Source organism: Diprion similis, chromosome 12 (genome assembly GCF_021155765.1).
Source record: "Diprion similis isolate iyDipSimi1 chromosome 12, iyDipSimi1.1, whole genome shotgun sequence".
Lineage (NCBI taxonomy): Eukaryota > Metazoa > Arthropoda > Insecta > Hymenoptera > Diprionidae > Diprion > Diprion similis.
Window position 1 is genome coordinate 14,212,491 of NC_060116.1, and position 11,550 is coordinate 14,224,040.

The 11,550-nt window shown below is 34.9% G+C and overlaps 3 protein-coding genes across 7 annotated transcripts; 1 reads left to right on the forward strand and 2 right to left on the reverse strand.

Moving 5' to 3' along the window:
* Positions 1 to 1,070: 1,070 nt before the first annotated feature.
* On the reverse strand, positions 1,071 to 3,961 carry LOC124413270 (ectonucleoside triphosphate diphosphohydrolase 5). Of its 4 annotated transcripts, none has more exons than XM_046893754.1 (3): positions 3,842 to 3,961; positions 1,435 to 2,772; positions 1,071 to 1,262 (listed from the first exon to the last, which is right to left on the reverse strand). In XM_046893754.1, exons 1-3 carry the CDS (start codon positions 3,860 to 3,862, stop codon positions 1,185 to 1,187), a joined length of 1,437 nt encoding a protein of 478 aa, XP_046749710.1. In that variant the 5' UTR covers positions 3,863 to 3,961; the 3' UTR covers positions 1,071 to 1,184. The 4 variants fall into 4 exon arrangements, with proteins under 4 accessions (XP_046749710.1, XP_046749711.1, XP_046749712.1 ...); XM_046893755.1 differs by lacking the exon at positions 3,842 to 3,961 and adding an exon at positions 3,566 to 3,707; XM_046893756.1 differs by lacking the exon at positions 3,842 to 3,961 and adding an exon at positions 3,460 to 3,577.
* Positions 3,962 to 5,747: 1,786 nt separating this feature from the next.
* Positions 5,748 to 7,848, forward strand: LOC124413273 (mitochondrial 2-oxodicarboxylate carrier). Its single transcript, XM_046893759.1, has 5 exons — positions 5,748 to 6,115; positions 6,271 to 6,333; positions 6,818 to 7,117; positions 7,229 to 7,383; positions 7,472 to 7,848. Exons 1-5 carry the CDS (start codon positions 5,837 to 5,839, stop codon positions 7,590 to 7,592), a joined length of 918 nt encoding a protein of 305 aa, XP_046749715.1. The 5' UTR covers positions 5,748 to 5,836; the 3' UTR covers positions 7,593 to 7,848.
* Positions 7,849 to 8,658: 810 nt separating this feature from the next.
* Positions 8,659 to 10,948, reverse strand: LOC124413274. Of its 2 annotated transcripts, XM_046893761.1 has the most exons (3): positions 10,456 to 10,948; positions 9,071 to 9,119; positions 8,659 to 8,785 (listed from the first exon to the last, which is right to left on the reverse strand). In XM_046893761.1, exons 1-3 carry the CDS (start codon positions 10,726 to 10,728, stop codon positions 8,775 to 8,777), a joined length of 333 nt encoding a protein of 110 aa, XP_046749717.1. In that variant the 5' UTR covers positions 10,729 to 10,948; the 3' UTR covers positions 8,659 to 8,774. The 2 variants fall into 2 exon arrangements, with proteins under 2 accessions (XP_046749717.1, XP_046749716.1); XM_046893760.1 differs by having other exon boundaries at positions 8,659 to 9,119.
* Between the last annotated feature and the right edge of the window lie 602 nt (positions 10,949 to 11,550).

An 11,550-nucleotide genomic window follows, 5' to 3' on the forward strand; every position in this document is an offset into this window, starting at 1 on the left:
AATTCATTCGGAACACGGCATTACCAATGTCCAATTGAACTAGACAGCAAGTATCGTGCAGGTATGTTTGCAATCTCTATTCTGACGATTTATTTTTACCTTGGAATTTTATTTTTATCGGTTATTGAGAGTGGACCACAGTTTGTTGATGATATTTTTGGGACATGGATAGCAAGACAGTTTCTTGCTCAATATAATTTAGCAATGCTGAACCTTTGTTCTGCTTAGAGATTTTTTTTATAATGTTCACAATTACGAAGCGTTTACAAAAAATATCGGTTTATAAATCCTTAGATTTTATGAGCACGCAAATTCAAGTATAAAGTTTTGACAACAAGTTCTAAGAAGATGGCTATAATGTTCACTTTTCAATTTTTAAATGTTTTGAAAACAAATTGCACAAGTGGTAACATATGATGTCTGTTTTTCTGTACAAACTTGGTAATTTTTTATTATTACTTTTTTAGTACAAACAATCAGAAAGTAATAACAGTTTAAGCAATACATTAACATAGATAATTTCACTTTTCCAAGACTTCTTAGATGCCAATGATAATTATAATAACAGTTTCCCTAAGTTGCATGTTTTCTTCTATACGGTTTCTATTATTTAACTGGGACATAAGTAACGATCCTTCGAAACCTGGTCAACAATCATAAAAATGCTTGGTCTATATCATTTACTATAACCTTTTTTAAAATTCAATACATAAATGGAATATGTGTTATATTGTAGTGATATTTCTTTCAAGAAGGCACTAGAAATCGATGCATTTCGTCCGCATAGTTGTATTTATACATAGGTATAGTATATATCTCCATGATTTTAAATATATTCGTCGTCATATTTACAAAATTGAGTTTATCCATTGCAGCAATAGTTTTTTTGAAAATACAATTAAAATTAATCTTTGTGCTATTTATATTGATTCCTTGTTTCAACATGTGCGTCAATTTCATAGATCACAAATCGTACCCAATTGTACCATTACTTTCACAATATGCATATAGCTATGAATGGTGCATTGTAACAAAAAGTTACATTTACATTTTATCAGCATAATGATTGAACTTACTTAAAATCTACAACAATAGTTCTCTCCTGGAGTACCAGCATATCACATACCATTGACACGTTGCAAAATTTTTTGCTATTAAAATTTTTAATCTAATATATAAACACATCAGAGCCCATTTTGCAAAATGTTGAACGCTGCCCCTAGAGCCCAGCTCAGTTCGTGAGAATTAATCTTTTTGTACAACTGTAAATAAAAATAATCATTAGACTGACATGAGCAGTAACTAGTGAAGAATGATGAACAGATGAATAAAAATTCTGGTAAACATAATTGTAATATTCAAATATTCAATGATAGTTTCAAACAAAATGTAAATCATACATAAAATATGCTGAAAAATGTTGTACCAACTTACTTGTAATTTAGTTGCTGGTTGTAAATCAAAACCGTCCCGAAGTAAGACGTAAATGAATGTCAAGTCCAAGCACATGAACGGTTGGTCGGTATTCGGATAGTCGCAGCTTTCCGTGGCTTGCTTCAAGAAAGTACCGACTGTAACAACTCCGCCAGAAAATGGATCAATGAGGCCCACTTCCGTGGCTCGGTCAAAGTAATACGAGAATGCCATAATTTCTCGGTTTTCTAATCCCAGTGGTTTGTTAACGATAGTAGCAACATAATTCTTGACAATTTGCAAACATTCCGCGAATCTCACAACCGGTCTGTCCTCGTCGACCCCACCAAAATTTTGGGTCTTTACAACTTTGTGGGTTCCATTAAGTGGGCCTTTAACTAAGTAATCTACTCCACCGTAACTCCAGTCAGTGGATATTATAGGATTAATACATTCCGAACGTATCTCAACTCTAGATCCCGCAGAGGGAGTGTTTTCTTCTGTTTCTAAATTTTGGCCGTATGTTAAAATTGCTTTTCTAGCAGCCATAAGCCCCATGCCTAAATAGCTATGAGTATAAATGCTTATATTATTGTTGAAGGCATTGATGGAAAATATATGCTTTTCTTGACCTTTAACATGATTGCTATCAGGTGCAAAAGTTACTTGTGTGGACCCGCCACCCAAATCTAATGCAGCTACTGTATTTTGATGACTTTGTGGTGTTAGACGATCTAGTAAAAAATTGACTGTGAACCAGGAAAATATTCCTTCATCAGTACCATCCATTATAGATACTGAGTTTTTGGAAGTCAAGAAACCTGAATTTCTAAACATCTTTTCACACTCTTCGAGCAATTTGTTGGCCTTTTCTTTTGGTAATAGCCTCAAACCTGCTGTTGCTTTCATACTTAAAGGTGTATGTTGCCATTCTGATTTTGGTATAACATTTTTAGCTTTGTTTATTAAACTTTCCAGAGATTCAGCACCTTTTGCTGGATCATCGGCAAAAGAACTCAGCCCTGGTTTTATCTGCTCAAATAATTCGTCATCCAAAATTAAATTTGAATCTATTATCGATTCGTGGAAACTAAAAGCCAGTACACGGCTTCCAGTCGAACCTGCATCGATAATCACCGCATAAAACGGTTTTCGAAGATTAAGCGAAAAGGCTAAACTATCTAAAGCTTTACTTCCTATCCTGACTGGTTTTAATCCAAGTGATATCCCGATATAAACCAGAACAGATATTCCAATTATTATTATCATTACAATGTTAGTCCTATTTGGGCGATTCGTAGTTTTCTTCGTGCGCGGTGCCGTGTAATGACTATTCGAGCTGCCATCTTGTGCTTCCAACTGCAACAACAAGACAATGAAGATTAATTGTTTATAGAGACACATCAATGATTATTCAATGTTAACATTATATGCTAAATACACCAAGCTGCAAACCCCACAGGTATAAGGCAGACGTGGATCGCTGGAGCTTTCCTTTATCTGCTCACAGATAACAGAGACTTTTGTATACATGAATCAGCAACGTTATTTAAATCAAGTAGGAATTAGGTGGTTGCGTAATCACTTAATTAGAATATATTTCATAAGAACCTATTGATAATGTTCAATTTAGAGAGCAAGTACGCAAACATCTGCCAATCACATTTATTAATTCACAAAAGTTATTTGATTCTTTTTTTATATATATATATATATATATATATATATAGCAGAAGAAAAATTCACACAATTCACTTTGTTACTTTCAATCCACACTTCATAAAACCAAATTGTGAAATTATGAAATTCATGTCTTATCTGACGTATGCAATTTTTTTTTTCTATCAAAATATCAGAGGTCCACTTTTTAGGTTATCATATCAGATATGTTCGTAATGGATAACCAATTTCCGTGTTGAAACCACGAGGATAACGTTCTTTCACTGTTTACTCTTGCATGTCAGCAATATTTCCGATAAAAAAAACCTTGACATTGCAATGTCGTTTAAAGTCCGTATATAATCGGAACACGAATTAATTACCCACCTGAGGTAAGACACAAATAAGATATTACGATCCTTTGATAAAATTTTTACAATGTTATTTCTCCAAACGGTATTATTGTGTGCAAATTTGATTGTATGACACTTACGAGTGTGTATTGCATTTAGTCAAGGCCAAGTCAATGCATATATGTAAAGTAAAGGAACATCTGTACACGCGGTATACTAGTAACGTCAGGCATCGTTCCGTCTACAGTTTTGTCCGTCGAGTGCCACGTCACATGATACAGGTGTCGTAAATGACGGAACGTACTATACATTTAAATGTTTGCAACATACAATTAGTGGAAATTTTCATATATTTCTTTTAAATTTTGACAACAACCCTATTCGTACATAAAGGTTGAAATTTATGAACAACGTACCTTTCTTTTTCTCATTTCCATTGTAGCGGTGAATACGTATTACTATTGTAAGTTAATTTTTATAACAGCATCCCAATACGATCGTAGCGGCGATCAGTTCACGCGTCGAGACCTTATGATATTCTTATGAGACAAGTCGATATTTTAAGGCGAGTATTTTTTTAATGAGAGTCGACAGCTATTACGACGGCAATGCTTAAGATATCCAGATATTCCATCAAACGATAACGTTCAAGGTTTATTTGTATCTGGCGAAAGATAATAATCATAAATTTATTCCTAACAATCCGCCGCGATCTACAAACGTCAATTGGCATACAGTTATAACTGCAGTGAATTGCTTTGATGATTTTACCTACAATTTGTTATTGGACAATAGAAAGTCGTCTGATCGTTCGTTCGGATGGTATGTGCTTATACAGCTGTGGCCTATTATGTACTAGCCCCTTCGTCCGTTCATTTTTCGCCTAAACATCGTTGTGAAGTTGCCGTTTCACCGTTACGCAATACTGCGCGTAATCTTTTCAAATGATATCGCAATTATACCACTATACAGTATGTAGATATAGGATATAGATCTATACAGCCATCTATGAGATAGTACGTATGTATGTACTATATATACAACCGGCGAGCGTGATCGTGACTCGACAAATATGAATGATCGTTGAAAAACACGTGTTACTCGCTCATGAAAATAAAAGTAAAGGCGATTCAAGTATTATGTCTCAATGTTCAAAGATTGTAAAATGTTTTCAATAGAACCCCTTTTCGAAGTTTATATTACATCATGCATGCCGACGACCCTAAACCTTGCGTTATAAAAAAAGTTATACGTATATACAATTATAAAAATAGATTTCGGTCTGTCATGAACGGGGAACTGTTTCAAACAAGTAGCCGAAGTCGATTCATCGCTAGACCCAGTGATCATGAGCAGCTAAACCAACGGCATACTTAGCTGGAATTCTCAATTCGGCTGCATTCGATTACCACTGATATTATTTCTGGCTATCGATGCTTCTGTGATCGTAAATTTTATTATCCAGGAATACATGTAATAATTGCGAATTAAGAGAATAACGCATATTTTCACGATTTGGAAATGAAACGAAAGGGTAACTAGTTGTTTCGTCTGACATAAATGCTTGAATATCTTCGATGTAGCTAGTAGCTAATACTTCAGGATGATGATTGATCGCAACGAAATTGCACACCGCAGTCTTGACAATACGCAAAAGAACTTTGAATCGTCGTAATATTTTTAATTTGACGAATTTCTAATTCCTCTGAATAACTGAGATGCGCATCTCTGCTATAACCTACAACCGATTACTAAATTCTACGAGGTTCGAGATCCTCTGTGTATCATCATAAAGAACTTTTCACTAATTACATCAAAAAACTACCCCTGAATAAATCGAATTTTAAATTATGTCGAGCAAGAAATGAATATTGGAAGTATTGGATAGCATTGAAACTATGTTGATCAGATCCGTATAAGCCGGGTGGTTGCATTTGTTTTTTTTTTTTTTTTTTATTGCTTATACATTGATAAGATTTATACTTTACACAGCTGGCCTGAATCTAACATATTGTACGTAGTCGTCGAGGAATTAGCGATGTGCGAACAGTTGAATATATATTAATTGATAATTTTGCTTTACGCATCATTGAATTTTCTTTCCATTGGCAACTTATACGATTGGTGTCATACAAGCAAGACTTTTGTTTAGAATATTATATTTAATCTTCTCTGCATGCTTAACAACGTAATTTGCGTAGCTAACATTCTACTTATTGGACAGTCGTTTTTACATGAACATCATATGAGGTGTAGGTTCCAGATTTTCTGGCTTCAACTATAATCATTTTTAATTTTTTGTTTCAGTATTGGGATCTGTCGTGCGTGTGGATATCTCGAAGAAGTGTGTGAAGCTTTAAAAAATTCATAACTTGCCAGAATCATTCAACTGAAGGAAAGTAATTGTGAAAATGGCAAAGCAAAGCGAAGGACCAGGTCTTCTCAAGCAGGCTGCTATTCAAATCGGTGCTGGGGGTTCAGCAGGATTTGTAGAAGTATGCATAATGCATCCCATGGACTTAGTCAAGACGCGCTTTCAGCTACAAGTCAAACCCACTGCCGCAGACCCGACATACTATACTGGGATTGTGGATTGTATGAAAAAAATGTATGTCAGCGAGGGTCTCGGTGCTTATTGGAAGGGAATTGTACCTCCCATCATTGTTGAGACACCCAAAAGAGCTGTGAAGGTAAGCGGACTATGCTATTTACTGTCCTAATTATTTCAGCCTCGCACTGATATTTGGATTCGTTCGAAAAAATAATTTATGAAACACAGATGATAGGTTTTTTTCTATTTGAGAATTTACTCGCCTGTTTTATACAAATTTATCCTTTCTCCTAGTTTTTTACCTTCGAGCAGTACAAACAATTCTTCTTGTTTGGGGCAAGCAGTCCGACACCATTAGTAAGTTCTGAAATTATTTATACTTGGTTTGTGTGTAATACGTTGCTTATTGTTTGGCTTGCAGTGTTATGTCTGAAAATTTCAGTCAGGTTCATAGGCTGTGAGAAATTTAATTGTTAATAATGAAACTCTATCATTCATATCATCAAAATTTCATTTCAATTTTAAACCTAAACAAAAAAAAAAAATTCGGTACCAGCTATCACACTAGCTCGATTAGACTAAAAACTGATCTTCAGCAATGAATTTTCATGCTTCTACTTAGCTTTTGATTTCTCTACCTACAGGACCGATGAAAATGGATATGGAAAGAATCTAACATGCTCAAACCCACTAAGATCCCTGAACCATTCCTCTTGAAAAGGTGTCATGTTTATAAGTATCTTATAGTTATCGTAGATATATGATTGTCATCATCAACTGCTCATTAAAAATTTATAAAATTGGTCGAGACGAAATTCAAGTCGAGTAATTCATGTTCTAGACATTTTCATGCGCGGGATTTTTTGCCGGGGTTACAGAAGGTGTATTGGTGAACCCATTCGAAGTTATAAAGGTTCAATTGCAATCGAATCGTAAAAAAATGAAGGAAAGCCCGTCAACGCTTCTGGTTACTAAAGAAATAATACGAACCAAAGGCTTGGGATTAAATGGTCTGTATAAAGGCCTTAGCGCAACCGTTTTGAGGAATGCAGTTTTCAACTCCGTCTACTTTGGATTCTATCATTCCGTCAAAGGCTACATACCACTGAACAAAGATCCTTGGCTCGAATTCTTTACAAAGGTGATCATATATCAGACAATGTTCACTTACCGTTTCTGCATTGTTGTCGAGGCTAGGCATAGCCATATCGACGAACAAAATTTGGATAATTGATCTAATTTATCAACATAGGTCGGCATAGGATTTACTTCCGGAACTTTAGCATCGTGTTTAAATATTCCATTCGATGTTGCAAAGAGTCGCATACAAGGACCACAGCCTCAACCAGATAGAGTGAAATACAAAGGAACCTTTAGGACTATTGCAATAGTGTACCGTGAAGAAGGGTTTGTATTTCATTAGTTTCTATTTTATGTAAATGACTGATGATGAATTTCACCAATTGTAATAAAAAATAAATGTTCCATTTTACAGATTCAGAGCGCTGTATAAAGGCCTGCTACCTAAAGTAGTGCGATTGGGACCTGGTGGAGCTATAATGCTTGTAGTCTATGATTACATGCATCACTTCCTCACACACAAATTCGCAAATTAAAAGGAATATTGCTTATGACCAAACGCAACTAAAGTTTACCAAAGATTTCATTGGCCACTCAAGCTTTGAGTGACTTGTTCTTTTGCCTACGAGAATCATGTAGATTAAATTATTTCGTATAGTAGAATTAATTCAATTTATTCTAGTTGAGCTGGATGATAGATAACTGATTTCTAGACCTGTGATTTAACTGCCGCATTTTCATTAAACATACTGTAACGTTACATAGAATATATCTGCTTTTAATGTTTTGAAACTAACGGATAAAACTTCACAATGTACATAAAGGAACCATGGATTTGAAGTATCGTTTAATATACATTATATTACAAGTATTCCATACCATAAAAATTCATTACAAGCTTTAGCGTAGACACAGGTAAATATAATTAATTCTATAACAAACCCCCGAGAGCTGTAAAAACGCTTACTTACATTTTTGTCTTGCAAATATTACATCAAAGGTGTCGTCTTAGATTAATCATTACAAAATGTTTGCTGAAAGTTGAGGTGACTACATATAATTATTTTGTTCTTGAAGGATGGTTCAATTTGGGAAAAATATCACGAAAGTACGTAAAGTTTGAGATGAAACAAGACGACTCCTTCTGTGCAAATGTTGCCGGACAATTTTACTTCATACTGCAGCAAGCTCCATTTTCACTCAATCGTTGCAGAAGGGTGTAGCTGAAACTCAAATCACCAATCGATGAAAAATATACTGTTGAATATTTGATAACTTTAGCCATTTGGAATTTCAATATATTCTCATGTTTATAAAAATTTCAAATGAGCAAGTCACGTGCTGTCAAGTTTCAATATTTTACGCAATGATGAAAAAAAAAGTGTTTTCAGTATCAGCATCTTACACAAGATATTCAGGATACTCAACTTTTATGATAATATAACAATGAGCAATTCTTCTCAAATGAACTTATCAATGCAATCAGTACTGTGCAGTGAGATTACTCAAGTGGCAATGTACGTTAGATTTGTATTCTCATACTTTTCAGATAGCAGAAAATTAATTAGTTTTTTTTTTTTTTAAATACTTGTCAAGTTTTTGTAATCTTAGGTAGTTTTACATAAGAATCATGTCGATACTCATACTCAACCTGTGGACATGTTGAAATTAATTCAATACTCAATAGGCCCAACCGCAGCTCCGATAATCCAAACTTGTTACGCATGGACTGTAACCAATCCCAAATAATGAATGATGCAAATCGGACACAATATACCAAACTAGCGAGGCATAGGCCAGTTAAAACTATAACAATTTGTTAGTGTATGGAAATGGCTATGAAAGTATAAAATTGATAAGAGCCAAATCTTTGCATATTGAATGAGATTTTTCTGCTTCAAATTTTCATGATTAATATATTTCAATACTACTCTCATAATTTTTGGAGTTTCTTAATAATGCTCAGTTTGAACTGGCGAACAATGCCTCGTTAGAAAATTGCATCGACGCCCACCTTTTAATAATTTCCCCAACAGCCGTGTCAACTCTGCCAAGCCACGGTTCTGCAAAAGTAAACATTTTTTACACTCTCGGAGGAAGATTATAGCATACAACTAGAATTAAATCTATCTAGCGAAATATAAAGTAAGTTCGGTAAAATTTAAAGAAGTATTTACACGAAAACAATATTGGAAACAGATTTCTTATCTTAAGATGCTATCCTTATGTTTTATGATATTAACTCGACAATTATATTATTTTTCAATGTCGATTGCCTTATTTTGTTATCAATGCTTTCTGAACAAGCAATAGCAAAATGCTCAGTAATTAGTAATAACATTCTACTTCTAGTCACTGATACAAAATTGAAATCAATGTAACACATATCATTCCAACTGATCAGGTTAATATTTTATAGTATGATTTTTCAACTATCCATCTTGAAATTGATCATTTCTTCATATACCCTTGGATTTCTCATTGAATTGGAGAAATTTAATATCTCATTCTTGATCAAATGTATCGATTTCAGATATTGTTTTTTATTTTCTTCAGAATCCAGCAAGTTAGTGAGAATAACTTGTCGTGGCATATTATTCACTCCGGCATCGAGTTCAGGCTATTCATATGACAAATGGAGCAAAATTCCAAAGAAACTTTTTCAGAGTTCACGTGTAAACAGATACCGGCATCTTTAAACTCCTCAAGTATGTTTGAATCGTCATACAGATTAGTTAAAGTATCCACATTGTTTGAGGTAGTGTTTAAAATTTCATCAAAATTTGTGAAATTATTTAAAATATTTCCACTCAAGCTGGACCATCCGGATGCATCTGTATTTGACACATCGACATCGATTAATTCATCCAAATTACTTAGAGGTGAAGATAAGGAAGCTTGTTTTTCGAAACCCAGTAAAATATCATCACCAAATACTGAACCATTACAACTTTCTAGATTTTCATGATTTTCATGCCCACCAACGTCTCTGTAATTAGATTCAATAGATCCAACTCCTTGAGCCGTAGGAATTGTGTAAGTATGATCAAGTTCTGAATTTGATATTACATTATTTGTAGCTAATTGACTTTTAGCAATGCTTTGTAGTAACCGCTGATTTTTCCCAGATGTACAGTTTGCATTTGCTGCTAATTGTTCCAGAGTCGGTTTTCTGCCGAGCGACATTTTCCCTTCATTCTTGGAATCTCTACTGATCGACGCTTTGCTTAGTCCTTCGTTCATCGATTGCAGCAACGCTGTGATGTTGGTATTGTTTTTCAAGATGCAACGGAGATAAGTGACTTCGCCCTTTAATTTCTTTATGTCAATATCCTGTTTCTGTATTACGTTAACCAAACTTTTACTTTTTTGCTGATAAAACGAAAGCTTATTTTCTACCTGTTCCAGGTGTTTTTTCTTCCGTATTCTGTTCTCCCGGGCTGCTTGAGCGTTTTTGTTCATACACGGCCTCTTCGAATGGCTCCGGCCGCCTTTCATCGTTACGTCCAGCGAGTTTGACGACCTGTCCGCCTTTTTCAATATTTTACAATCATCTTCGTCGTAATCGTCAAACTTCTCGTTACTTGAGTACGAATGCTTATAACTCCTGCGGCGGTAATCCTCGTCTGAAGAACTTTCGCTTGCGATATCGTAAGGCTTTCCAGACGACATTTTGATCCGCCCAAAAAATATGTGTATCAATTGCGCCCAGGAAATATGTACTTCGGAATATGACAAGTAGCTAGGAATTTTCTCTAACGATACTCCCAAATACTAGTATAATGTGATTCGCACATTTATTCGTGATGAAAATGAACTTACTTCGAACTAAATTGACCTTTTATCCGGCTTATAATTGAAAAACTGCAGATCCTACTACGACCTTAAATACAGACATGTTGCTGATCTCTGCATCAGCAGGTCTGACGTTGTTCCAATACACCCTACATAATGGGGAAATTTGCTTTTACAGTTGGCAACACACTGTGGCAATCTTCATTTTGTGGAATTCAAATTTACCGCGCGTAAGCTTTTGTATGAAAACATACTAGAAATTTGTGTTATTTGTTATGCCAAGGGATTACTGAAAGAACAATTATAAGGAGGTCGTATCGGTCAAATTAAAAACCGTAAATCTGCTGGATCACTGATCAGAGATCAATGCACTAGATACACTGCTCCGCATTATTTCGCATCGCAATTATTGCTAATCACAATTTTTCCATTCCACTTTCGCCGGCGACCGGTAAGCCAAAATATGCAAGATTATTTTTGCCATAAACTCATCTCTGTTCTTACAGTTGTTTTGCAGATGTGCATACATGGTTTGCCTGTCGTAAGACGCTAATATTTCAGTCAACTCACTTCTGGACCTTTTTTGCCGACTGGAGATGTTTTTGGAAATTGGGAACTATTACATCTTATCGCAATGGATTGTTTCAGTAGAAATTAGTGCTACCTACGGAGGTATTTTTGCCTTTAATTGGCATTTAT

Bases quoted from the DNA above. Each gene is read 5' to 3' on its own strand.
- LOC124413270 (XM_046893753.1), bottom strand. From the start codon at position 2,817: ATGTGTCTCTATAAACAATTAATCTTCATTGTCTTGTTGTTGCAGTTG. The intron at 1,263-1,434 runs GTAAGTTGGTAC...TTTTATTTACAG, and splicing joins AACCAGCAACTAAATTACAA to TTGTACAAAAAGATTAATTC.
- LOC124413273 (XM_046893759.1), top strand. From the start codon at position 5,837: ATGGCAAAGCAAAGCGAAGGACCAGGTCTTCTCAAGCAGGCTGCTATT. The intron at 7,118-7,228 runs GTGATCATATAT...TTATCAACATAG, and splicing joins GGCTCGAATTCTTTACAAAG to GTCGGCATAGGATTTACTTC. The intron at 7,384-7,471 runs GTTTGTATTTCA...TCCATTTTACAG, and splicing joins ATAGTGTACCGTGAAGAAGG to ATTCAGAGCGCTGTATAAAG.
- LOC124413274 (XM_046893760.1), bottom strand. From the start codon at position 10,728: ATGTCGTCTGGAAAGCCTTACGATATCGCAAGCGAAAGTTCTTCAGAC. The intron at 9,120-10,455 runs GTAGAAAATAAG...TTACTTTTGCAG, and splicing joins AGAAAAAACACCTGGAACAG to AACCGTGGCTTGGCAGAGTT.